The 26,530-nt window shown below is 38.1% G+C and overlaps 2 protein-coding genes across 2 annotated transcripts in view; both read right to left on the minus strand.

Annotated features, from left to right (window-relative positions):
- Positions 1 to 4,011: 4,011 nt before the first annotated feature.
- On the minus strand, positions 4,012 to 22,366 carry LOC117400247 (serpin B6-like). Its single transcript, XM_059022624.1, has 7 exons — positions 22,223 to 22,366; positions 14,406 to 14,583; positions 9,289 to 9,429; positions 7,581 to 7,698; positions 7,172 to 7,314; positions 6,827 to 6,994; positions 4,012 to 5,399 (listed from the first exon to the last, which is right to left on the minus strand). Exons 2-7 carry the CDS (start codon positions 14,571 to 14,573, stop codon positions 4,995 to 4,997), a joined length of 1,143 nt encoding a protein of 380 aa, XP_058878607.1. The 5' UTR covers positions 14,574 to 14,583; positions 22,223 to 22,366; the 3' UTR covers positions 4,012 to 4,994.
- Positions 22,367 to 23,619: 1,253 nt separating this feature from the next.
- LOC117970115 (serpin B6-like) overlaps positions 23,620 to 26,530 on the minus strand; it is a 28,911-nt gene continuing 26,000 nt past the window's right edge. The window contains exon 7 of the transcript XR_009328502.1: positions 23,620 to 24,365. The gene's annotated coding sequence lies outside the window, so the exon portion shown is untranslated. The remainder of the gene's footprint in view (positions 24,366 to 26,530) is intronic.

The following is a 26,530-nucleotide window of genomic DNA, read 5'->3' on the forward strand; positions in this document are numbered from 1 at the left end:
AGAGGAGTTCTACAGGTGCTGTTTGAAGAGGTGAGTCTTAAGGAGGCACCGGAATGTGGTCAGGGACTGGGCAGTCCTGACATCTGTAGGAAGGTCATTCCACCACTGCGGAGCAAGGGTGGAGAAGGAGCGGGCTCTGGAGGCAGGGGAGCGTAGCGGAGGTAGAGCCAGTCTTCTAGTGCAGGCGGAGCGGAGAGGTCGAGTGGGGGTGTAGGGAGAGATGAGGGTCTGGAGGTAGCTGGGTGCAGTCTGGTCAAGGCATCTGTAGGCTAGTACAAGAGTCTTGACCTGGATGCGAGCGGTGATCGGGAGCCAGTGGAGTGAGCGGAGTAGTGGAGTAGTGTGAGCGAAGCGAGGCAGAGAGAACACCAGGCGGGCAGCAGAGTTCTGGATGAGCTGGAGCGCAGGGAGGCCAGCCAGGAGGGAGTTGCAGTAGTCTAGGAGGGAGAGTACCAGGGCCTGGACCAGGAGCTGGGTAGCGTAGTTGGTGAGGAAGGGTCGGATTCTTCGGATGTTGCTCAGGAAGAATCGGCAAGTGCGTGCCAGAGTGGAGATGTGCTGGGAATAAGAGAGGCAGGGGTCCAGGGTGACTCCGAGGTTCTTAGCGGAGGAAGACGGAGTGTGGTAGATTCCAGAGGAACAGGGATAGAGAGATCAGAAAAAGGGAGGAGGAGGGAAAGAAAAGGAGGTCAGATTTAGAGAGGTTGAGTTTGAGGTGATGCGAGTGCATCCAGGAGGAAATAGCAGACAGACAGGTAGAGATACGGGAGGAGATGGTGGAGTCAGAGGTGGGGAAGGAGAGGAAAATCTGAGAATCATCAGCATAGAAATGGTATGAGAAACCATAGGATGCGATGAGGGGGCCCAGGGAGCGGGTGTAGAGAGAGGAGAGGACCCAAGACTGACCCTTGGGGGACTCCAGTTAAGAGAGCGTGAGGTGTGGAGGTTGCTCCACGCCAGGTTACCTGGTAAGTGCGGTTGGAGAGGTAGGAGGAGAACCAGGCCAGAGCAGTGCCAGAGATCCCCAGGTCAGCGAGAGATGATAGTAGAATAGAGTGATCAACAGTGTCAAAGGCAGCAGAGAGGTCGAGGAGAATTAGGACAGAGGAGAGAGAGAGGCAGCTCAGGCACACTTTAGTGAGTTGGTGAACTTCCTTAACAGTTGTTGTGGCATAGCCATGTGATTAAACCATCCCGTGTGCGGAATCTATCAAGTTATGTCATTTCATGCCCTGGTAATTTTTGAGGAATTGGATATTTTGACTCGTAGTACAAAGAAATTAAGCACATACTAAGTGAACTGCTTTGTTTCTAAAGGTATAATCTGTTTTTGCCTTCAAAGTTTTTTTTTGGCCTACAAAAATAACTAAAATTGTGGGATAGGGGGGGTAAGTTGAGACATGAATACAACTGATAATAATAAATATTAAAGTTAAATACTTAATTATTGGTATGCTTTTACTATGAAGGGCAGTCACACATGATTCCATAGCCTTGTCCATTTGTTTTTAAAATCTATTTTGTGTATTTATTCTCCTGACATTTGATGACTTTTTGCACTGTATAATTACTATACTTACTGTAACCTGACTTTGGAAAGCACTTTGAGATAGTGATCACCATGGAAAGGTTCTATTAAAATCAAATTGAATTAAACTGAATTGAATTCTATATTTTTTCATATACAGACGTGCTCAAATTTGTTGGTACCCCTCCACAAAAAACGAAGAATGCACAATTTTCTCTGAAATAACTTGAAACTGACAAAAGTAATTGGCATCCACCATTGTTTATTCCATATTTTATAGAAATCAGACTTTGCTTTTGATTTTTTATTCAACATAATATTGTAAATAAGAAAACAAATGAAAATGGCATGGACAAAAATGATGGGACCGCTAACCTAATATTTTGTTGCACAACCTTTAGAGGCAATCACTGCAATCAAACGTTTTCTGTAGCTCTCAATGAGACTTCTGCACCTGTTAACAGGTAGTTTGGCCCACTCTTCCTGAGCAAACTGCTCCAGCTGTCTCAGGTTTGATGGGTGCCTACTCCAGGCTGCAAGTTTCAGCTCTTTCCATAGATGTTCGATAGGATTCAGATTAGGACTCATAGAAGGCCACTTCAGAATAGTCCAATGTTTTGTTCTTATCCATTCTTGGGTGCTTTTAGCTGTGTGTTTTGGGTCATTATCCTGTTGGAGGACCCATGACTTGTCACTGAGACAGAGCTTTCTGACACTGGGCAGTACGTTTCGCTCCAGAATGCCTTGATAGTCTTGAGATTTCATTGTGACCTGCACAGATTCAAGGCACCCTGTGCCAGGCACAGCAAAGCAGCCCCAAAACATAACCAAACCTCCTCCATGTTTCACTGTAGGTATGGTGTTCTTTTCTTTGAAAGCTTCATTTTTTCGTCTGTGAACATAGAGCTGATGTGACTTGCCAAAAAGATCCAGTTTTGACTCATCTGTCCAAAGGACATTCTCCCAGAAGGATTGTGGTTTGTCAATATGCATTTTAGCAAATTCCAGTCTGGCTTTTTTATGTTTTTCTTTTAAAAGTGGAGTCCTCCTGGGTCTTCTTCCATGGAGCCCACTTTCGCTCAAAAAGCGACAGATGGTGCGATCAGAAACTGACGTACCTTCACCTCGGAGTTCAGCTTGTATCTCTTTGGCAGTTATCCTTGGTTCTTTTTCTACCATTCGCACTATCCTTCTGTTCAATCTGGGGTCGATTTTCCTCTTGCGGCCGCGCCCAGGGAGGTTGGCTACAGTTCCATGGACCTTAAACTTCTTAATAGTATTTGCAACTGTTGTCATAGGAACATCAAGCTAATTGGAGATTGTCTTGTAGCCTTTACCTTTACCATGCTTGTCTATCATTTTCTTTCTGATGTCCTCAGACAACTCTCTCCTTTGCTTTCTCTGGTCCATGTTCAGTGTGGTGCACACAATGATACCAAACAGCACAGTGACTACTTTTCTCCATTTAAATAGGCTGAATGACTGATTACAAGATTGGAGACATGTGTGATACTAATTAAAGAAACTAATTAGTTTGAAATATCACTATAATCCAATTATTTATTATCTTTTCTAAGGGGTACCAACAAATGTGTCCAGGCCATTTTAGAATATCTTTGTAGAATAAGCAATAATTCATCTCTTTTCACAGCTTCTTTGCTTTATTCTATGACATACCGAAGGCATGCAAGTATACATGATAAAATAGCTTTTAATTTCATCACTTTTCAGGAGGAATGAAGCATTATTTCAATGAGCTGTAAGGGTACCAACAAATTTGAGCACGTCTGTATAGTAGGAGACATACATTGTATACTATATTTATTATTATGTGTATAGTAGTAGTAAAACTACTGTTATTATTTAACTTTAAAAAAAAATAAAAGCTTTCCATTGATATTTTGTATGAAATGCATATTAAAACACATGCATGAGAAACAGTAATTGGTATATTTTAATGGCTGGAATCAGCTGGCTTCATTAAATGTTTTTTTTTTCTTGTTAATATATTTTTATTGCACACTTGTTAAGTTATATTTTATAACAGTCATTTTAATGTATTAAATTAGTGTTTTCTGCATTGTCCCTTAATAAATGTGTTTTTAATGGAATCATGTTGCCCATTTCATGTTTATTCTATACTGTTTCAACTTACCCCACGCCGTGTCTCAACTTGCCCCGTTTTGTAACAAATTTGTTTAACTTTGACTGTCAATCCACGTTGTTTGTAAAAACAAGCACAAACCAAAGTTATCTATGGTGCAAAGTTTCAGCCTGTTTTATTTCATCGTTTGTCCTACAAGCAGTGTTTTCCAACTTGCCCCGGTCTCCTCTACAGCTACAGTACTATAGTGTTTTTATAGTAACATTATAGTACTTTTTTGTAAGGGATAGAGTCACTGCTGACTTCTAATACATAAGTGAAAATAAAATCTGGAACAATAAAAATATCAACAGCAAAAAAAGGACATGTAAGAATGTAATGCATGTTTAAAGCCTTGCTTCTTTATTACAACTCTGAGCAGAACTAGTGAAGATTACATACTGTGGTTATAAAACAGAGTTATGCAGTCCAGTAATATATCGCTCCATCATCCACGTTTTCAATACCCTTTTCCTTATAAAGAACACTTCATTATGGGTTTTATATACAGTACTCCCTCTCTATAACGGGGGTCTCAGGGGACACACAATAAGAGGGTGGGGGGCGCAGCAGGACACATCACAACACACATCTGACTAAAATACAAAATAAAATAACTCCCTCTCTATAATGCACATATAGTGAAGCAAAAATGCAACTCAGTGAATTAACCATGCATAAAGCACCATGTAATCAAGCCATATATTTTATACAAAAAAAAAACAAAACAAAAAAGGTATCACTTTAATTAGCAGTTTTAAAACTATAAATAGCCTGGCTAAACAGCAGTCGGGAGTTCTGTTTGAAGCGACAAGCAAACCAAGTGCGAGAAGGAGAGCGGGTTGGGCGAGGGGAAGAAGGGAATGGGCTCGCCCCAGGTTCGGCTGCCGGAGCGGAGCTGAAGCGAAGCATCTCGTCTCCCAGAGAAAGCTGCAGCTCCTTTCGCAGCAAAAAAGTAAATACATTAGGAAAGATAACCCCGTAATAGGCCTAATATTTATTTAGTTGCTGAATAGGATGTATGTGTTATACAGTGCCAGAATAGCTTTTCTTCAGTTCAGATACTGTATCAAAAGGGAGAGACATAAACGGAAGTTAGACTGAGAAGTTGTTTACAGTTTGAACAACACCAGTACTGTAGAAATATTGCATGAATCACTAGTATAAGAATTGGGGGACATGATTTAGGAGCGTTATATCCAAGCATTATAATTAAGAGCCTTATCGCGAGGGAGCACTGTATTGTGTGATAAGATATAAGGGTGGAAGGCAAAAATCAGAGCACTTGTATACAAGGCTGACCAACTCTACAGAAGTGCAGACTTAAGGAGAGCTGAACCTGCCATAGAAGAGGATGTTGCAGGTTTTGTTGTGCCTAATGAAGAACAGGAATGGGTGGTCAGCATTGAAGTGTACAGGGATCCTCGCACAGCGCAGCATCATGATGGCTGCGGTGGCGGCTGCTGCCTCTGTGCCCTCCTCATTCACCTCCACAAAGGACTTGTGCACCACCTTCGACAGCACCAGCTCATTATCGGACGACATGCCAGAGAAATCACACTTGTTGACATCAAAGGCATCTACCATGCCCAAGCTGGTCAGAACTGACTTGAGATCATAGGTCTCCTCCAGCTTGAATTTTGGCAGGGTCACGGTCACCTCAGTGTTGCCCATCATTTCTGGCTTAGTCCACTCCATGAGATTTTCAAAGGTGAGCTCCCTTTCAAGCTGCAGAAAGAAAGACCACAAACCCCTCTTGGTATTTTCACAATATTAAAAGTCACATAGCATTGGTTTTAAATAGAAGCTTGCTGTTGTTCAGGGCAGTACAACTCCTAAATGGTACAAGCCTATCAAAATGACCTGTGCTTTAGCTGTAAGAGTGCTCTCTCCTCAACATCTTGCACCAAGCTTACCTCTCACCTTTTTGTGTTAGTGTCTCTGTGGAAGGAGTCTTTATCCTTTCAATCTTGGCTTCTGCATACCATGACCCATCCTCAATAGGGGCAAGATTGTGTCAAACCTTCAATGCAAAGGGTCTTGATCTTACCTGCCGATGATGAGACCATTCTCCCACTCCCTGATGTCATTACTCTCTACAACCTATTGATATGCTTGACAATTTATTCTGTACTTTTATTCTGCATATTTATGCTTGTAAGTAAACACTATCCATCTAGCCTCAACATTGTTCTTTCAGCTGCATCTTCTGGTTCCATTTTGCACACAAGGTTTTGTTAAAGTTTTGGGAAGATAAAACAGTGTATTATCAGATATTAATTGTGACATCTAGTACTTTTAACCATTTTAATATTTTAATATACTTATAATAAATCATGCTAAATGCCTAACTCTTTCTGGCTGAGAACTGAACATTTTTTATACATGTAATGTCTGAGACCTTTCATCTGTTCTTTGTTAAGAACTGCCTGCCAAGTCAAGATAGGCCAAAATATATTCAAGATCTATGTTGGAGACAGGAGAGGTAAGGAATATTCATGGGAATGTGAATCAGGAGAAATAGTTGAAATGTCAGCTCAACCTGCTGTCACTGAGTAGCAGCTTCAGGATGACACAACTCAGACAGAAATTAAGGCAGATAAAAAGGTTGGGTAGTGAACACAGACTTGGGAGGACAAAACACAGAGCTAGCTGATGTTTTTCAAAGCTACCTACTGTTGAAGGTCAGACACCTGTAGACTGTGCTCCCACTAGAATCTGGGGTAATAGCCACCTTCAGTGTTATATTTGCTGCTTATGTATTTGAATGCATTTACATAGAGACTCATAATAAAGTGTTGTGATTCAGACTTCAATTGTTGTGCTTTCTTCCTTCTTCCTACAACTTCGGCACCTATTCACACATCATTCAAAAGGTACAGGCAATCCACCTCTGGTACCAAAATCTTACATAATTAATCAAATCAGTGCAGCTGAACCCCGTCATAAGAACATAACCTTACATGTTAGCTAAAAATCACACAAAAGTAAAAACCAAGAGTTATACTGATACTTATTTGGTGTTGACATCTGGAATGGTTGTAAAACAGGTATTGTCACTAATGGTGCCTTTCATAGGCAACTGCAACAGACCTGCAAAGTGTTATGATTCCTTCATTGGATGTCTGCTAATTTCAGAAGCTGTCCTTCCTTACCTTCTCCAGTCCAGTGGAATCGTCTTCAATGCCCATAGGTAAGATGATGAGCATGCTCAGCTCATTGCCAACATATGGGAGCTCTATAATCTGACTGTTCACTTCAGGAATGAATGTGAGGTTAAACTTGGCTTTCTGTTGCATCATCTGCACAGGCTTTGTTCCATTCTGTAAATAAATATCAGAAAAAAGATTGACAAGTTATAGCATCAATAGGCATCACACTTGCTTTTGAGACAAAGGTTCAAACTCCATATATCATAATTTCTACTTGGGTAAAAGAACATAACTTTTTTTGGAAATGCACACCATTCATGTAAAATCTTTAACAAAGAACCTGCTTACCTTGCTCAGTCGGAAAGCCCTTTCTCTTGTTTCACTCTCGCTGAACTTCTTCGCCCAGTTTCCTTTGAAATAGATGGCATTCACCAGGACAAGTCTGGTCAGAGTATCAACAGTCCCTTCAGCCAACAAGTTCTGGATTTTGTCTACATGATAATACATAAAGTAATTGTAAATTAGCACTAACATAAATTGTTTTTGTTCTGAAGATAATTGGAGAAAATAACTGGAGTCTCCCATCTAATAAACAGGTCAATAACAAACACAGATTTCACTTTACTGGCTGTAGTGTATAGCACTGTGTACAGTGTTATTCTTTAAGAAACCAGTCCTTTGATAATCATAAAGGATAACAAGGTAAGTTTTGCTAAAATAATTAAATCTACTTAAAGTTTTTATAATGTTATTTCACCCTGTGTCTGGCTCTGCACCCAGGAATTGATGTTCTGTCTGGCTGCTTCTGATGCAGTTACAAAATCAACAGCTTCCAGCTCAGCCTGGTAGAACTTCTTGGTGTCCTGAATGAATTCCTACAGGAAGTAAAATGAGAACGCTTGTCACCCGCCATATTAATTTGTGTTGTTTGTTTAAGATGAATGCATTATATGAAAAGCTTAAACTCAATTAGGTGCCTGTGAAATATACTGAAATAAGTTCCTCTCACGAGGACGATTAATGAAATGCATCTTTTGCAATTATTACCACAGCAATTGCAACAAAATGGACACATATTTCACAGTGGTGCTCCAGGTACTTTATTACACTCATGCTAATATGAAGCTCGATGCTACACAATATCAAAGCTTCGGAATGGGTCCTTTTTGCCAATGGGTTATTGTGACAAGGCTGAGGCCTGCCCCTGTAAATTATGTTTCTGTTTTTTTTGTAAATAAAATGTATTTAATTTGAAAGTTTTAAATGAAGTGTGTGCTAGATATGGCAGAGCCGGGAGGTGAATGAGAAGAATCCTGACGACTGTGTGTGTGTGTGTGTGTGCACACATCACCTGGGTGAGCTACAGGTTATCACCATGTGCAGAACGGGATAACTGCACTGTTAGAATAGGGGGTGCGTTCACGACACTTTTTTGCTGGCTAGATTGCAGACGGGAGTTTGCGCGTAACGTCACGGTCTGTGCAGATGGAGCGTGGACAGCTTTGATAGATTAACAACAGTTCTGAGCAGAACCAAAATGGAGGTGGTGTTGAGAGAAATTCTAATTGCAGAAGAAGTGGATGCAATCAAAGTTCCCTTTGTGCTCCACCAGCTTCATAATTTACAGCATGATCAGAAAAGGTATTGTAGAAACAGTCCCTGCTATAAAGAGATAATATAAACATATGTTTTGTGATGTAAGACAAATTAATGAGTATTATAACGGGCAGTATTCCCCCCCGCCCTCTCACAAAGGGGTTGTTAGACAGTACTGTATTTTGATCTGGGATAAAAAATAGTTCAAATACTTGCACATATTGTCACATATCTCACTTCAACTACCTGTTATTAAAGCTGATTTATTCTCCTTAATTCAAAATAGGTTATTCCCTGTCCCTGATAGCCTTTCATCAATAACCAATTACACCTGCTGAAAATAACAGAGCAGTTTTAGGTCCATTTCAACCGTCTAGCATTATTTTATTTTTTTACATGTTTAAAATATATAGTTCTTTTGAAAAGTGCTTTTTTTAAAAATGTATTTTGATGTACATGTTTGTATATATGCTTCCACACGAGGGCTACCATTGCCATAGCCTAATGGTGTCCATCTACCACTGCAACTGCCTGTGTGATTGTAAATAACATCTGGAAGCCAGAGCGGCGTTTAAACGTCAAACCCTCTGTGTCTCCCTCGTTTCTTAGCGGATACCCACACCGTAACAGAACACCCCTGTTACAGTCATACAATTGCATTTAAATCAATCATTACATTGTAGTACCACTTCCCTGACCAAGAATATTATTTGGTAAAGGCAAACATCTCTTCATGCAATATTGTAGGAAAGCGTGGGCCTTATAAACATATTTTTAAAAAAAAGGTTTGTGTTCACTGCCTTAGTACAGAAATATCAATAAAGTACTACCTTACTGATAACTAAAGGCCCAAAAGATTAAAATCTTACCTTGACAAAGTCAAATGATTTCTCTCCATACAGACGATTAGCCAAACACAATTTATAGGGAGCGCCCTGTTTGTTGATGTCAGAGATCAGCGTGCTGAATCCAGAGTGCACATCATCCTTAGATTTGTTAAAGCAGATGGACTGTTGTACAAAACCAAAGAGAGCAGAGTTATTCAGCTTTCCATCTTTATTAGACAGATATACCAAGATATTGTTCCAGTTTTAAATTAATAATAAAAACAAAATTTAAGAATGTTTCTTACTCTTTCTTACTCTTTTGTTAGAGTACCAGTTTGGAACAAAAACTTAGTACATCTGATCATGTACTTGAGGTTTAAAGAAAAACAAAGTAAAAAAAAACAAAAAAAAAAAAACACAAAACAGCTGAAGGATGCAGTTATGTTATTACCCGCCAGCTTTCAAGCATCTACAACATGTCAAGAACAGACCCTGTACCTTCCCAAGAAAGTAGTTATTAGTAACGCAGACTTTTTTGCTACCGAGCAAACCAGCTTTGGATTGCCTTTTCAAGCACCTTTTTACAAACTAAAATATTATTTCTATCTATTGAATTTCAACAAAGTAATTTTCAATTCACAAAAACAAATCATATAAGCAGCCAGACCTATCATGTACCAAAAACAATAAACCTCATGTGTTATTTGATATTGATTAACCAAAAAAAAAAAGCACCAGCCAACACAAAATAAATCCTAAGGCTTTGCCTTTTAACCTCACCCCACCTATCCCAAAAGCTTGCTCCAGTAACTAGAAATGTATGCCACCATTGCCAAAGTTTGTGTAACTTTGATATACCACCTAGGCCTTTGCATTTTCTGTTGCATTCCAGCAGCAGCCGCATCTCCTTTCGGTTTGTTAAAATGAAGCACCTACAGTTTAAAACAAGTAACATTATGAACACATGTAATATTACACATATATGTAAAGCTGTAATGTTAACCATCCAGCAGCACAGCAGGTAGTGGTCATATATATTTGGGACCCTTCAGTTCTTCACTTATCAAGGAAACCTTGGGCACACACAGGCAAGTATACAAACTTCACCCTTGGGTCTTGGAAGACAGTCATCAGCATGTACACTGGGTGCGCATTTAAAAAAAACAAAAAAAAAATGTATTTGATCAGAAGCAGAGATTGGATTATTTTAATATAATCAACCAATAATACAGTCTAGGAAAGATACACCTGAGCATGAGTATGTCATTTATTGTGACTTTCATTGTGATTTAAAGTTGAACGCAAGAATTAACAAAAAAAGCAGAATTGGAAGCCTAATAATACATAAAGGTTATACATAGGGCTTCTGTTTTTCAGTTTTTATTTATTTCATTTTTCAATGCTTATTTTTAGCTATTTGAGTTATGTAAATCATTTTTTTTTCAAGTTTTCAGTTGCTTTCCAAAATGCTTGTGTGTTTTTTTCTGTCACAATAGTAGTAACTAGACAGTACTTGCACACTTAGTTGTACTTTCTTTCCTTTGCTGTCTTCCACAACAAAATCCTTATGGTCACAGGCACATTCTTATGGGATTGTCACAAAGATGGCCGAAGTGGGTGGCGTCAGACCAGAAGCAGGAAATAAAACGACAGAGAGGTGTGGTTTGGTTAATAAACAGAACAGCAAAATAAAAAGGTTGTAACATACAAACACAAAACAGTACACGGCACTGGAGCCAAAATAAACCGGCAAACAAAACGGACTACACAGACCCGTTTATATCCCGTGTACCAATGACTATACACCAACATTAACACACGCACGCAACACACAACACATAATATGCACACAGGGGCGGGGCACATTGCCACAGGGATATTTGTGTGTCTAGACATTTTTTTACATTTTGCAATTCTGTTTTAAATTCTCATTCAATTCTGTTTTAAATTCTCATTCAATTCTGTTTTAAAATCCTGCGAACAAGCCTTCTACTGCAATTGTAATCGCGTTTTAAATCTCGCAAATGGTGTCTCCAATAGAAATGCAGAATTTGCTGCCACTCAGTAGTTGGGGGTGAGTTTAAAATATTCAGAATGAATGAATGATAGATAGATACGAGTCAGGAAGGAGGGACATTGCCCCACTGCATAGAAAGGTAGTTTTTTTTTTTTAATGGGAAAGGGGTGAAGTCAATGTGAATTGAGTAACCATTTCTTTTTTCCATTTTTTGGTGTTTATTGGTTATACACTGATTTTATATATATATATATTTAAATCGGGACATTTCATCAATTTTTTATCGGTTAAATCAGAAGCCCTAGCTATACAGTCAGGGCCGGATTAACCCACCACTGGGACCTAGGCAAGCAGCCCCCTACCCCTGAACAAACAGCCACACACACACATACAGCCTTTATAAAACTAGCCCTCCACCCTTTTACAAGAGGTAAAATTCTCAGTTTGAAGCAGGGACGCTGGAACTAGGGGTGCGGTAACACCCCCTGGTTTTGCATGACTTCCATCATGGTTACAGTTTTGTTCAATGGCTTTCAGCACCCCCACTTTAAAAACTGTTCCAGTGCCACTGGTTTGAAATTATTATGAACAACTGAATGAATCTGACAGAAAATTAAACTGAGGGGATATGCTAAATACATTTCAGAATAAAACCAGAAAAAAACTGAAGCCTACATTAAATCCTGTAGCACAGCTCGACAATGACTTTTCCTGATTTACTGAATAAAAAGGCAACAGTTCAAACAAACAAGGAACACGATATGAAGTTGAAAAAAGTTATATAAAAGGGTCAATGTTTCCTTTTTTTTTGTTGATCGGGTGGATACTGACTTACTTCATTAAAGAAAATGTCCTTTTCTCCAGAGCAGAGAAATCGCCAGTGTTTTGGCATACAAGTAAGTTCAGGTGTTACATATGGTAGATTTCTGTACCCTATAGAATTCTGCACCCTTGATGATTCCATGCTGACACAGCTGCATTTTTTCAAAGATTGCTGGACGTGAACGCTTGATGTTTCTGAACAGTATTTACATGTAACACAATGAAAATGTGTTTTAAAAGAAAAAATAAAGGTGTATAAGGTTACTTTAATCAAGGGTTTTGTGTGTTGAGCAGTGCAGGAGGCTGAACATACTGTATATCTAGACAATCAGTTAAATGTACTGTTTTATTTTTCCACAGAATTAGTTTTGTCTTGTTTACAATATTTGTTGCAAGCTGCAGTGGAACTCAATGGAGAATACAAGATTGGGTGTGGATTTGTAGCAAAATTGCTTGATTTGGTTGCAAAGATTATTTGTGCGTCTTGGATAAGGATGATAAATATGACAACATTTACAGATGAGGGTAAGCCATAGCAATGTATAGAATTATAAGGATGAGGGAGGTGTGGGAGTGTTAACTTGTTGTATGGGTTTCAACTGAAATGTAAATATAGTTTTATTTGCAGATGTCAAATAAATTAAGCAACCTAAGCAACAGCATTTGCCATTTGTTTGGTTTAGATAAGCAACGCCTTTTTTTTTTTATTCAAACCACATAAACCATTTTTTCGCAATGTGCAGCTTACCTAAGGAGCCTCTTCCTCTATTTTACTATAGGTGAGATTGTGGCTTCATGCACGCCCACTCAGAAACCATGCTTAAGATTCGGTTGTTTTTACTTGCATGTACTCAACTACATTTTTTTTTAATGTAGCTTTTCTGTAGACAAATACACTTTGTCCATTTGGAAAATTACACCATAGAAATACAGTATTTTAAAAACAACAGGGTGAAGTGCAATACTTATTGAAATAAAGTTCCACAGGTGACAGATGATTTAAGACAAAATATCATGTTATACATTCAGGCACTTTATAACCCCTCTTGTGCCAGGGTGGGCGTGCTGGTGACATCAGGACAGAATGCAGGGACACACAGGCAGTGCTGCAGTTCAAAAGACGCTGCAGCGCCGTTTATTTAAACAAACAAAAAAATCGAAATAAATATTTAAACAAAAAGACTTGCTCACAGAGCACAAAAGAAAAGGTATAAAATAAAACAAATCTCAAACACAAATAATACGATCAGGCTGGGCAGTAGCTTTCACTGATCCTGTATTTAATTTTACTTTTCAACTTCTCTCTCGCTCCCGCTCCTCCTCTGAACACCCACCACCCAGAATGCAGAGAGCTGCAGGCTTTTATACAGGTGACCATCTCCCGATTAGCAACAATTACACAACTAATTAAACTCGGGAGACGGTCACCTTCTGCACAAGGTTTTTAATTACTGTGGATGGGGCTTCCCATCCACACTACTAAACAATGCAATTACAAAACAACGCACGGCTACTCCACTATATTTATAAAACAATAAACCATAACAATAACAATAACAATAACAATAATAATAATAATAATAATAATAATAATAATAATAATAATAATAATAATAATAAAACAAAACAAATACTAAATAATAAACTGCACAGAGGCAGAGGGGTACCCCATTCTACAAATAAATAAAATAAACAATATATTTAAACAGCAGGGCTTTGCCCTGCCCACTTTTCATGTACAGGGCTCCTCGACCTGTTACACCCCTGTATACAGTACAATGTAGACCTGCACATGCCATTCCCTAAAGCTGGAACCACACCCAAACAGTGTTAGATTTATGGCAGCATTTTAACAGTATAATGATCAATGACACTAGCAGCTTACTGCTATAACTGAACTTGTACCTACTGAGCACCACACCTAGCTTTTGTGGGAAGGGCAGAGAGACACTTTCCCCAGAGAAATCTGAGTTGCTCTGAAATTGTCTTTAAGCATTCTGAAGCTGGCCATTTCTCCAAGTCTTTATTTTATGCTGCCTAGTATTTTAAAAGGACAGACCTAAGATGGCAGAGTTTCTTTAATGGCAGCTTACTCAATTATTTATTAATTAAATAACAAAACTAATATAATAATATGCCACTGTACAGTCTAATGAGGGATATGTTTAGGCAATACAGTTAATTCTACTAGGACCCCAGGGGAGAAAAGGCCAATACAGAACCCTCTGGACAGAATTAACACCAACTGGCCTGGCCCAAGTGTGAGGGGTCTGAAAACAACTAAGAACTGTAATTCTTCTAATGCTTGAGCAGCACATACCTGTGCCATCTCAGAGGCTGTGTTCCCCCGAGCCCCCAGATACACCATGGCCAGAGCGGAGGAGATGCTCAGGGGGGAGTAGAAGATGTTCTCTGCTTTTCTGTCATTACTGAGCTTCTTAAAGAGGTCCAGGGCGAAGCTGGTGTTTGCACTGGCCAAACTCTCCATGATCAGCAGCCTAGGGGAAAGAAAGTACAAAAACGTGACCTACAGAGTATATTGACCAATGCTCCAAAACACACATCTATAAATCACGTTTTACAGCTACTGCACCCAGTTTTCTTGGATGCTGTATTACTCTGGGTTGATATGTATAGATTTCAAAGCTCAAGGCCACAACCTCTTGGTCAACGCCTAGACTTTTTTAGTTTAATCGGTTACAATATATTGTATTGCCGCTTTAAACCAAGGACATTTTTTTCCCCCCAAAGTCCAGAACGCTTCATGTCTTTCAGAAAGGAAACAAAATGAATGGGGGTGCTTAGCAACAGACCAAATTCTTGAAAGTCGGCTTCTCTCTTCAATCATTTAGAAGGTGTGAGCCACCATTACATTGTAGATAATCACATTCAGCACAATCCTCTGCTAAATCTACACCACTTGCATGACATATTAATCTCCATGGATTAGCAAGCCTCAAGACACCTTCCAGCACCTGAGCCAATGCCACTTCTTATAGCTTAAGAACATAACAGACAACAGCATTACCTTGCATTTTTCATATTAAGTACTGGGAAGTTTGTTTGTGTCCTCATACAGTACTACTAGTTGCAGAACTTTGAAGATATTTTCCTTACAAAGATATGGTATCAGATACAGTAGTTCTAGCACTTTGGAAATTGTAATAAAAATATCCTTGCTCATATGTTACTACATAAGATTTTCATATTAGTATTTCATATTACATGTTGGCACTTCATACCAGCAGATCTTGAAGCAGGAACAGTACTTATATTGGCACAAAGTTAATAGATCCTCACCAAGTAATATAGAGTCAATTTTTAAAAAAATATTATTGGGGTTGTGAATTCTGACATTTCCATCATGAATTGGAATCTAATTCATATCTAAACTGGACAGGAAGTAGAGTATCTGTTGACTTGTCACAGATGTGGGGAGTGGATCAGGTTTTATTTGTGGATATCAGTCCCATTTCGGCTATGTTAACACATTACATTTTAGATAACCAAATCTTATATTTCAGATCTGCTGACATAGAATTGTGATTTGCCTCTTACTCAGAATATTACTGTGTCCAACTGTATATAGGGTGAGCATACCTATTAAGCCCATCGCCTCTTATTATCACTCGTTTAAGCAAATCATAGTTTCTCTGATAAATTTAGCTGATCCAGTGGGTGTTTCTGCTTATATCACTTTTTTCTGAGCCAATCAGTTCTTCAGCAACCACTGAAAACTATGTTATATATATATATATATATATATATATATATAATTTTTTTTAATGGAGTACTATTGCTTATTGCAAATTTAGGAGATTAATGTTCCACATATAAGTGAGAAAGTCTGTATTAGTACTTTTTGTAAATGACTACATAGAAAGTTGGGGTTCTAATTTTTGTAAACAGCACATGTTACAGGTTTCAGATTAGTGGTAATGTATTTTCACTTCATTGAAACAAAACAGCTTCTAATTCTGTTAAGCGCTGATCTTCTGCTGTCTGTTTTCTTACTTTATCATAAAATGCAAAAGACATTAGCTTTAGTTTCCATGTTTTTGTGCAAAATTCAATTTTTCCCCGAGGTGGGATAAAACTATTTAAACATATATAATATAAATATATCACGACCTTGTTATGCGATGATGACTTGCAAGCCTGTAGCTCAAAAGAAGCTTTTAATTCCCATGCTGTTCTCACCTTCATCATAACATTAAAAACAGTACCAAACCAGCCATTCATTTCTCGCTCTAGGTAAATTGTTCCACTAACTGCTGATCCGGGGTCAGTTTCGTCACCAGATTTCTTTTTCCCCTTTATTTTTCTTTTGTTCCTAGTTATCTGCCATGCTTCTTTCATATACTTATACATGCCCCTTCCCAGATCCATTTTTGCTACATGCATTAAGCTTATATAGGACAAAAGGTAACCTTAGGAACTGCCAGTGCTTATCAACAGCTTCTTTGTCCTCCTGCAGAGGGACAGTATTAAACACATATGAAGAGTTCACTGTAAGTACTGTACTATTCAAATGTTTTACATTTGAAAAAATGATTTCAAATGCAGCAACATTTTCAAGAAACATGTGGCATTATGTCTAGTTTCACTTTTTAGGTGGTTCAAGTAAAATGTCTATCAAAACATATTCAGATACAACACTCGGTTACTTTTTTGCATTCATTCACTCGTACATAAATACATACTCTAAACAACTCATTTGAACCTTTTAAAATGGTATTCTGTTTTTGTGAAAACAATAAAGTTGAGTTTTTGCTGCTTCTTTGTATGTATAAATAAAATAAAAGTAGGGGAAAAAAAAGAGTGTAACAGTATTAAATTTGCCCCTAAATACCCCCAGCAATTTTCCGCAGAATTTGGTCAAATATCCCCGCAATCTTTTGTAAATATTTTTTATTGGTCCTGCTTATTAATAGCATATGGTGCTGTACTGATTAAGCCCACTTTGGTGATAATCAAAATAGCCAACCAGTTTTGACACATTTATTCACAGACAAGTAGTACAACTAAGAAAAATCTTCTATAGCATTATTTTCATTTCTAATTGATACAAGATAATTGTAACAAACGTCACAACTGTAGTGCATGCTCTTGCAAACTAGTTTGCGTAGATCTGAGCGATGTTGGAGAGTCTGGGCTTACCGTTCATTATTTGTTCTGGAAAGTGCTTCAGTCTGATTATAATTAGGATTGCTATTTTTCAATATTAAAATCGGTAAAGCTTGTTAAACGTCGAATTCCCCAAAAATATGAGTTTGACTGAAATAAATCATTTAGAAATCATCTCTAGTTTGTGTAGTTTTTATACTTACTGTCTGTCCCGTCTCCTTTCTGCTCTGAATAGCTATGGGTTGCTGTCAAACATTGGCTTAACTTGTTTTCTTGAATTATCTTATATTAAGTGTAAGGTGCCAATACTTTGTCTCAGATTATATTTTGCAAGTTATTTTTTATAAAAAGTAATATTACTGATGGGCATTAAGTAAGGAACAAGCAAATGAGAGGTTACTCTTTCACTTACACCACTCGTTATTGGCAGAAACTCCTAGCTATATAGGCTATCTAAATAAATGCTCGCAGCAGATTTGGTAGGCTTAATATGTACACTTGCCCTATATCACAATGATCCAATTACAGTAGTTCATAAAATACTGATTTGACACCAATGTTTCCAATCAAATTTCAAATTGTTATTGAAATTACTCAAATATTGTATCTATATCCATGTTCTATAGGCAACTCTGTGTTAAAGTTGTTTGAACTATCTAGCTCCAGTTGTCAGTTTATCTTTCCCCACAGGCATATGTAACACAGACTAGATTAACAAAGTGTCTAAATAGTTATAAAACCCAGCATCATCTAGTGGACAAACCTGGTCTACAGGTACTACGTACTGACAGCTACACAAAAGAAAAGTGAAATCGACAAGATGGTGCCAGTTCTTAAACCTAAGACGACATGTTGCTAATCTAGCCTGTGTCACACAAGTCTAGTGTGAAATATTATCTGGCAACTACAAGCTCATGAGCTGATCCTGAACCCAGGTCAAAGATCAGATTACTGCTGTGATAAACCCCTGCAGAGAAAGCTGGAATCTGATGTGTGGCTAAAATAAAGTGTGACTCAAACCTTGTGTTACTCTGTTAATCAAAAACAAATACAACCCACCTTCTGCCTTGCTGTCACATCTCTGCAAAACCCAGTGTCATGTACTGTGATGAATACAAAGCTCATTATTTAACTGAGAGTTTTACAACAGGCAGAAACATGCCATTCAGCTAAAAGAGCAGGCCACGCAGTAATACAGTATATACAGAGAGGTTTAGTAGCTCTGATAAACACCGGCACCACTTGCCAGCATTTTATTAATGTGTTTTATTGACTTCAGATGCTTCTGTACCCCCATTCTACAGAAGTGTCTCAAGAACAGAGACTAATATCAGAATTTTGTTTTTGAATAATGCTCTTCCCCTTGGCAGCTGCAGCCATAAATGCCATAGCATTGTGTCTCTCCGATAAACTTTCAAACTCATCATTTCACTTGACAATTTTAAGCAGATGTCAAGGAGTCTTTTTGAGAATTAGACAAATATGTGTTGGTAAGTTTTAGATATCATAATGAAAACTACACTACAATATACAGTAATTATATATATTATATATATTATATATATATATATATATATATATATATATATATATATATAATATATTTTATATATATATATTATATATATATATATGTATATATATATATATATATATATATATATATATATATATATAATATATATATATATATATATATATATATATATATATATAAACACAGTCAACCTCAGTTAACTAGACTGGTGGATAACTGGACACCTTCACTTAATTCAACAGACAGTCTTGGTCCTGGATTTTCATCATATAAAATATATGCATCCTGCTTTTTCATTTTTTAATTCGACACCATGCTTTACTCGTAACTCGACATTTATTACCGGTACCGAAGGGATAAAAACTATTAAAGACTAGCAGATAACTGAAAACCTGAACTTCCAGAGCGGAGTTAATTCTGTAGAATGTACATTTACTAATAATGTACATTTGACAGTACAAGCCAATAACTACAAGTAACAGTTTGTGCACAGTTTGTGACTGGATTGTTTTCGGAAAAATAACGCTGTAGTTATTTTATTCATTCTTATTTCAATCGAACTATACGAGTTGTACAGAGTTTGTACAGTACTGTATACTATAATTGATTCATTCACTGCAGTTCTTTCAACCATTTTCATAAGGACATTTAAAAATAAACTTGTAAATACTATAAATGTGTGAGTTCTGTTACTTACATGCATGTTAATACCATGGCTCATGTGCACCCATGGTTAACTCAATACCTCAGATAAGTCAACATTAAATGGCATCCCCGTGGGATGTCAAGTTAACCAAAGTTGACTGTATATCTCTTTGCTACCCTGTGTGTGTGTGTACACACACACACACACACACACACACATACAGTGCCTATAGAAAGTCTACACCCCCTTGAACTTTTTTCACATTTTCTTGTCAGTGCCTCAGAGTTTCATGCATTTAAATGAGGATTTTTTTCCACTTATCTACACACCATACTCCACACTGTTAAGGGGAAAAAAGTTTTTTATTGAGAAACTAATTATATATTAAAAATACAAAACTGAAAGATCATAATTGGATAAGTCTCCACCCCCCTAAGTTAATACTTGGTGGAAGCACCTTTGGCAGCAATTACAATTGTGAGTCTCTTGGGATAGGTCTCTACCAACTTTGCACACCTAGATTTGGCAATATTGGACTATTCTTCTTTACAAAACTGTTAAAGCTCTGTCAAGTTCCTTGGGGAGCACTGTTGGACAGCAATCTTCAAATCATGCCACAAATTTCGATTGGATTTAGGTCGGGGCTCTGACTGGGCCACTCAAGAACATTTACCTTTTTGTTCCTTAGCCATTTACCTTTTTGTTCCTTGGCAATGATGTTCAGATATCCTGCGGCATTTAAACGTTGCTCCACTTTTATCAAGGGGCCCAGTGTGTGCCATGAAAACACACCCTACACCATCACACCACCACCACCAGCCTGTAATGTTGACATGCGGCATGATGGATGCATGTACTCGAGTGGGTTTCTCCATACCCTATGAGCGTGAAACAGCAGGAACCGGGATTCATCAGACCAGGCAATGTTTTTCCAATGCTCCAGTGTCCAGTGTTTTCGCTCCTTAGCCAACTGCAACTGCAGTTTCTTGTGTTTTGCTGAAAGAAGTGGAACTTTGTTAGGTCGTCGGCTGCCATACCCCATTCGTGTCAAGGTACGACGAGTTGTGCATTCTTTTATCGGTCTTTCGGCACCAGTGTTGTACTGGACTGTCAGTTGACTAACTGTAGCCCGTCTGTTGCTCTGCACAATTCCTGTCAGCCTCCTTTGGCCTCTTTCATCAATGAGACGTTTTCGACCACTGGCCTGCCGTTGGCTGAATGTCCTTTGGGTGGTGGACCATCCTTGATACACACGGTAAACTGTTGAGTGTGAAAAACCCAGCAGTGTTGCAGTTCTTGACACACTCAAACAGGCGCGCCTGGCACCTACTACCATACCCCGTTTAAAGGCACTTAAATCTTTTGTCTTGCCCATTTACCCTCTGAATGGCACACATACACAATCCATGTCTCAATTGTGTCAAGGCTTAAAAATCCTTCTTTAACCTGTCTCCCCTTCATCTACACTGACTGAAGTGGATTTAACAGGTTACATCAATAAGGGATCATAGTTTTCCCCTGGATTCACCTTGTCAGTCTATTTCATGGAAAGAGCAGGTGTTCCTAATGTTTTGTACAGTCAGTGTGTGTGTGTGTGTATATATACATATAAGAGCCAGCTCATATAGTTCAATTGAAATAAGAATGAATAAAATAACTACAGCGTTATTTTTCCGAAAACAATCCAACCACAAACAGTGCACAAACTGTTACTTTATATATATAAGAGAATTGGGGAATTTTTACAAATATTAAATATGACAAACAAAATGTATAATAATATATGTTAAAATGCATTGGAATGGCACATATACAGTTTATTTACGGTTTCAGTAACACTTAATGTATCAAACCAATAATGTAAAATGTTCTCACTATGGCTTAACACCTAAAATGTTTTTTTTTTTTTTTTTTTTTAAAGACTGCAGCACCAATAGTTTGATTTTCTTAAGTCCAATACATCCTTTTTGATACAAGCCAATAATACGTTTTGATCTATAGTTAACATACCACATGCCTTTAAAAATGACTCATGCGCAGTTTTGCTGAGACAGAGCAGCTGTGTGGGTGCCTCGCCCTTATTACCTTCTGCACATAGTGAGTTGTGCGGTTTTCAAGAAGCTGGCTTGTACACATAAAAACATCTATTCTCCAATGTAAAGCGGTCATGTTATTCATTTAGTACAAATATATTGTCAATTTAAATTACAAAAGCTCAAAGTCGTAAATTCAAGATGCCTTTTGGATAAATAAAGAAGCTACATTTTGTCCGTAAATGTGTTTTTTTACACCTTTTTTTTTTTTTTTTTTTTTTTTTTAAAGTTAATTACAGTGACCACCTTATCTGTAAACCTGTAGATACGATCTGTATTCTTGGTAGTTTTGAAACGACAAGCTATCATAGTATGAATGAACCTCATTCGGTAGCAATTGCACATAAACATTCCTGTACATTCACATTCACACATTCAGCATTTAAACAAAACTGGACTCTTTTCTTGTGCTTTGGGCGGCGCCTATACGTGTATCAAGTGGGCTTAAAACAGAAATTGATTCAAGGCTGGGCCCAAGTGCAGTCTACTATTTTTTTATTTTTTTTTTTAAAGCTGAATTTTAAGTCGTGGCTTCGTGGCCATTCGGGAAAAAAAGTTTTTAATAATACAATTTCATTTAATTACACCCACTTCAATTTTACTTTATTGTAAATCAGCCGCATCTTAACAGATAAAGGCAAGTTACCTGCTCTTCACGCAGCATGACACCTGAATAATCATTGACAACAGCGTATTCAACACAAACCTTCAATATGTTAGGTTGTAATACTTACTGTAGTTTGGTTTAATAGTGGTTGAAATGTACAGCAGAAAGCACAGCTTGCAATTGTTTTTCAAATCGGTACGGACAGAATATTTCTAAACCAGCCACGCCTTCCACTGACTGTACTTCCGTGAACTGAGTTTTTAAAGAGACAACGCATTTGTTGCCCCATGGTGGATTATAGCGATATTGCAGTGTCAGAGTGTGCAGGCAAAAGGATTGGGTCACATTCGGGTAAGATTATGACAGACATGTTTAATGTCTACAGGCAGGGCAGGGATTGTTTAATTTAAATAAAAAACATAATTATTATTTGCAGTAAAGAACGCATTGATGCAACAACTACAATAGCATATGAAGAACAGCACCATTTAGATTAAAAACATGTGGAGGAATCCTGTCTGTCTGTCTGTCAATAACTTCCATTTTTACGTGCAGGTACTGCACAGTGAATATAGGTCACAGTGGTCAACTTTTTCATGTTACTGATGACTTTGGAATTAACAGCTGTGGTGGGAGGTGAAGAGCACTGAGCATGTTTTATTTGTATTTATTTTTTTACTGATGGGACTGGATACCTAAGCATACACAAAGTACTGTAGCAGAAATTACAGTCCTGCATTTATTGTATTTGTTTAGCTAAGTTACATTTGTCAAAACCATATAATCATCTAAAGGAAAATCTTGATTTTTTGGTTTTTTGGGTCTTAGGTTATTTAACATGGCCCCATGTCCCAGGTATAGTGGTCCATCTATAAAGGTGGTCTTTATTACAGATTTGACATTGTATTCGTTACTAGCTATTTCATCCATAACTATAAAACAATGGTGGTATATGTTATAATACTAAAGACAAAAGTATACAATTCCATGATGAATGTTTGTAGTAGAATCATTCTCACTGTCTTCAGTTGAATGTATTTACTGGATCAGAATCAATAGCAATCTGTTTGTCCCACTTGTTTGCCATGCTTCTGGAGAAGCTATTATTATACTGTGTCTGTCTTTGTCTCTTGGACCAGTGGTTAAAGCTTAACTGACAACCGGGACACAGCCAGGGGACGCTCTCTGGGGTTTTGTCCTGTGATTGGATACAATAAAATGAATACACTTGATAGCAAAAGTGCAGGATTCTTAGCACAGAATGACTTATTAGGGACTATTCTCAAGAACGTTTTCAAGATCTAGAAACATCATAGTTCTGTGAATATGCGATACATGAAAAAATTAAATGCTTTATTAAACCATTTTTTTCATCACATTTGAAAATAATTACAGTAATTGAGACCAGCTTTTCCATATAGAATGATAAAGAAAATTCTTACTCCTATGTGACCGAGCTGTCGTTGAGTGGTGTGTGACTGGTGACGTCACGGACTAGGAAGTAAACGGAAACCAAACAATGGATGGCGATGGTGAAGCTGAACGCAATGGTGCTCAGCGTATTTATTAAATAAACAAAACAAACAAAAAGGTTTAAACAGACAACAAAACAAAAGGGCATGTTGGCCAAACAAATAAACAAATAATGTTTAGCAGTTGTTTTTAGGTTTTGTTTTCTCTCACCTCACTCTCTCCACTCTGACTCCTATACACTCTCCCCTGAGGGTAGAGAGCTGCAATTTATATACAGTGACCATCTCCCGATTAGCAACAATTAATCAATGAATTAACTTGGGAGATGGTCACCGTCTGCACAAGTTTAATAAGGATGCGTGACTGTCAGCCAGCTAAATAAATCACTAGCTGATCAATCACGCATCCTCACGAGGTTTTTAAACTATAAAAAACAATAACAAATACGCAGCACTTTTATCTGCGCCACAAACAATAATACAAATCATAAAAACACAGTGCACATATAAATATAGGGGCGGGACACTCCGCCACACCCTGTCTTAAAAGTGAGTCAAACAAATAGCCTGTAGAGAAGGCCTAAGTAGTCTAGAAGCCAGAGGCATTATCTTTTCCTTTGCTTTACCCAAAAGAAAGGCATTCTCTTTCAGAAGAGGGGATCTGTAGATTGGAACCCATTTCCCTGGTCTGTGTTTTGTGCCATAGTTCACTTATATGCTTCAATGTGTTCTTCTTGTCCATCGATCAGAGTCTCAAGATGGCGCTCAGTCCACACAGCTGCTTGTATCAGTCAGGTCCTGTGTGTTGAACGTGAACATATAGCTTCCTACATTAAGGATGCCCATTACGCTTATTACAGATTTCATGAGACTGGTATTCATCTTGTCTTCATCTTCCAAAGTTCAGTGTAGCCAAGATTTGTTATATTTAGGCTGCCATTACATGTTTGTTCCTTTGTGCTGTAACCAGCAAAAGTGGCTGACATCAAGATTATATATATATATATATATATATATATATATATATATATATATATATATATATATATATATATATATTATCCAAGGCGACTTACAGAGACTAGGGTGTGTGAACTATGCAGCAGCTGCAGAGTCACTAATATGTTTACGTAACTTTTTTTTATTCATCAGGTTTCATTCATCTTTATGAAGTAAAGTTAGTTAATTATATAGGGTGATGCAAAACTTTTGGCCATTGCTGTATATAGCAAAAAATATTGTATTATTTGTTATACTCACTTGTAATTGCATGACATTATGAAAGCTGTTGATATTGTCATTACTTTACAGGGTATGAGGATATATAACACCGTGTAACAATTTTTTTTTTTTTTTTTTGTTCCTGGGTAGTAAGTGTAATGTCCTAATTGTTTATGCCTCAAAAGTATAGAAAATGGCTATTATTCCCCACAAACTTTGCTTTAGTGACCAGGTGTGACAGAAATACAATGAGTTCTGGTGATAAATCTTCCTCCCGACCTGTGAGGGCACTAAAGAACGGGAGGAGAAGTATCTGGAAGGGCTGGCCTGACAGTTTGTTTCCGGGACCGGGAAGTGGGTCAGCCTGGAAAGAAGCGAGACTCTGTTGTAAGACCGTATTGATTTGACAGGTAAACGAGGCGCAGCTGCAAGTAATAAGGCAGCTGCAACCGTTTACTTAGATATCATGCGGGATTACATATAGGGGCCAGGGTAACGCTGTTCTTTTCCTTAGTTTTGGGTAAAGCGCGAGAGAGAGAAGGACTGAGAGAGGAGCTCTCAATAATAAAAAGAGACGTGATACGTGTTTTGTGTTGTGTTTGTCTGTGTGGTAATTGTTTGTGTTTTACTCCACCAGACAGTTGGAGCACATCTCCGGAGCTGTCGCCGAGGGTCAGCACAATCCGGAGCACCACTGCACTAACCGTCACGAAATACTTGTGTTTGCACTAAGCACCAGCACGACTGCACTCACCCAGGACTGGTGACCGTGTGTTCATTTTTGTTCGGGACTATGCCCTGTTTTGTTATCCCGTGCTTTACACATTGGTGTGTATAGCCGGGGGTTTATTAGTTGACGGTCACCAGACCTGGATTATAAATAAAGCACTTTTTTCCCACTGTATACCGTTGTCTGCCTGTCACTCCTGCATCGCATCACCGCTACACCTGTTCCCCTTCACTAGCCACTTTGCCACACCAGGACAGTGGTATTTTGAAATTTACCTATTTTCCAGAACATTCCAGATAGATTCAGTGCTGAGTAAACTTGGACTAACTTCTAGAACTTTCTAGTAATATAAATAGTAGTATAAATACAGGGGCCTTAAGCCCACCAGTTCAGTTTAGTTCCAGCTGCCTAAGTGGATACATATCTGCATTTTTCTGAGATGGCATCAAGAGGCTGCAAGCATCTGGCAGACGCATTTTGCTATGTCTGCGGCCAATTTATCAAGACAAGAGCGAAAAAGTACTCCGTGGAAGCATCTGCTAAGATGTGTGAGGCCTACAAGGCATATTCCGGCATGCCTGTCGGGGATCAAGACAAACCCTGGGCACCTCATTTCACCTGCGAGCACTGCAAAAAAACTCTGGAAGGTAAGATGGACAATTGTTGCTCGGAATTTTATGTTATAAAATTTGTTTAAATTTTTAAAATTGTAAAAGTTTTTAATTTTAAAATGTTTTACAATTTTCAATGTTATTGAAAATATATATCATATATGAAAAATGTTGCGAGAATCTCTTACACATTAGTCATGGGTGAAATAAATGTATTTTTGTAGGATGGTACAGAGGGGAAAAGAGAGCCATGAAGTTCGCTATCCCAAGAATTTGGCGGGAACCCACTGACCACTCAAGCAACTGCTACTTCTGCATGGTGGACCCTTCCAAACGTCGGACTGGCAAGAATGCACCTGCTATCACGTATCCGGACCTTCCTTCATCCATCGCCCCGGTGC

This window comes from Acipenser ruthenus, chromosome 4, assembly GCF_902713425.1.
Source record: "Acipenser ruthenus chromosome 4, fAciRut3.2 maternal haplotype, whole genome shotgun sequence".
Lineage (NCBI taxonomy): Eukaryota > Metazoa > Chordata > Actinopteri > Acipenseriformes > Acipenseridae > Acipenser > Acipenser ruthenus.

What these genes read in the sequence shown, in the direction of transcription:
- LOC117400247 (XM_059022624.1), bottom strand. Translation starts at nt 14,573, where the DNA reads ATGGAGAGTTTGGCCAGTGCAAACACCAGCTTCGCCCTGGACCTCTTT. An exon ending in CAGCCTCTGAGATGGCACAG is followed by an intron (nt 9,430 to 14,405) that starts GTATGTGCTGCT and finishes TTTGTACAACAG; the next exon opens with TCCATCTGCTTTAACAAATC. An exon ending in AATCATTTGACTTTGTCAAG is followed by an intron (nt 7,699 to 9,288) that starts GTAAGATTTTAA and finishes TACTTCCTGTAG; the next exon opens with GAATTCATTCAGGACACCAA.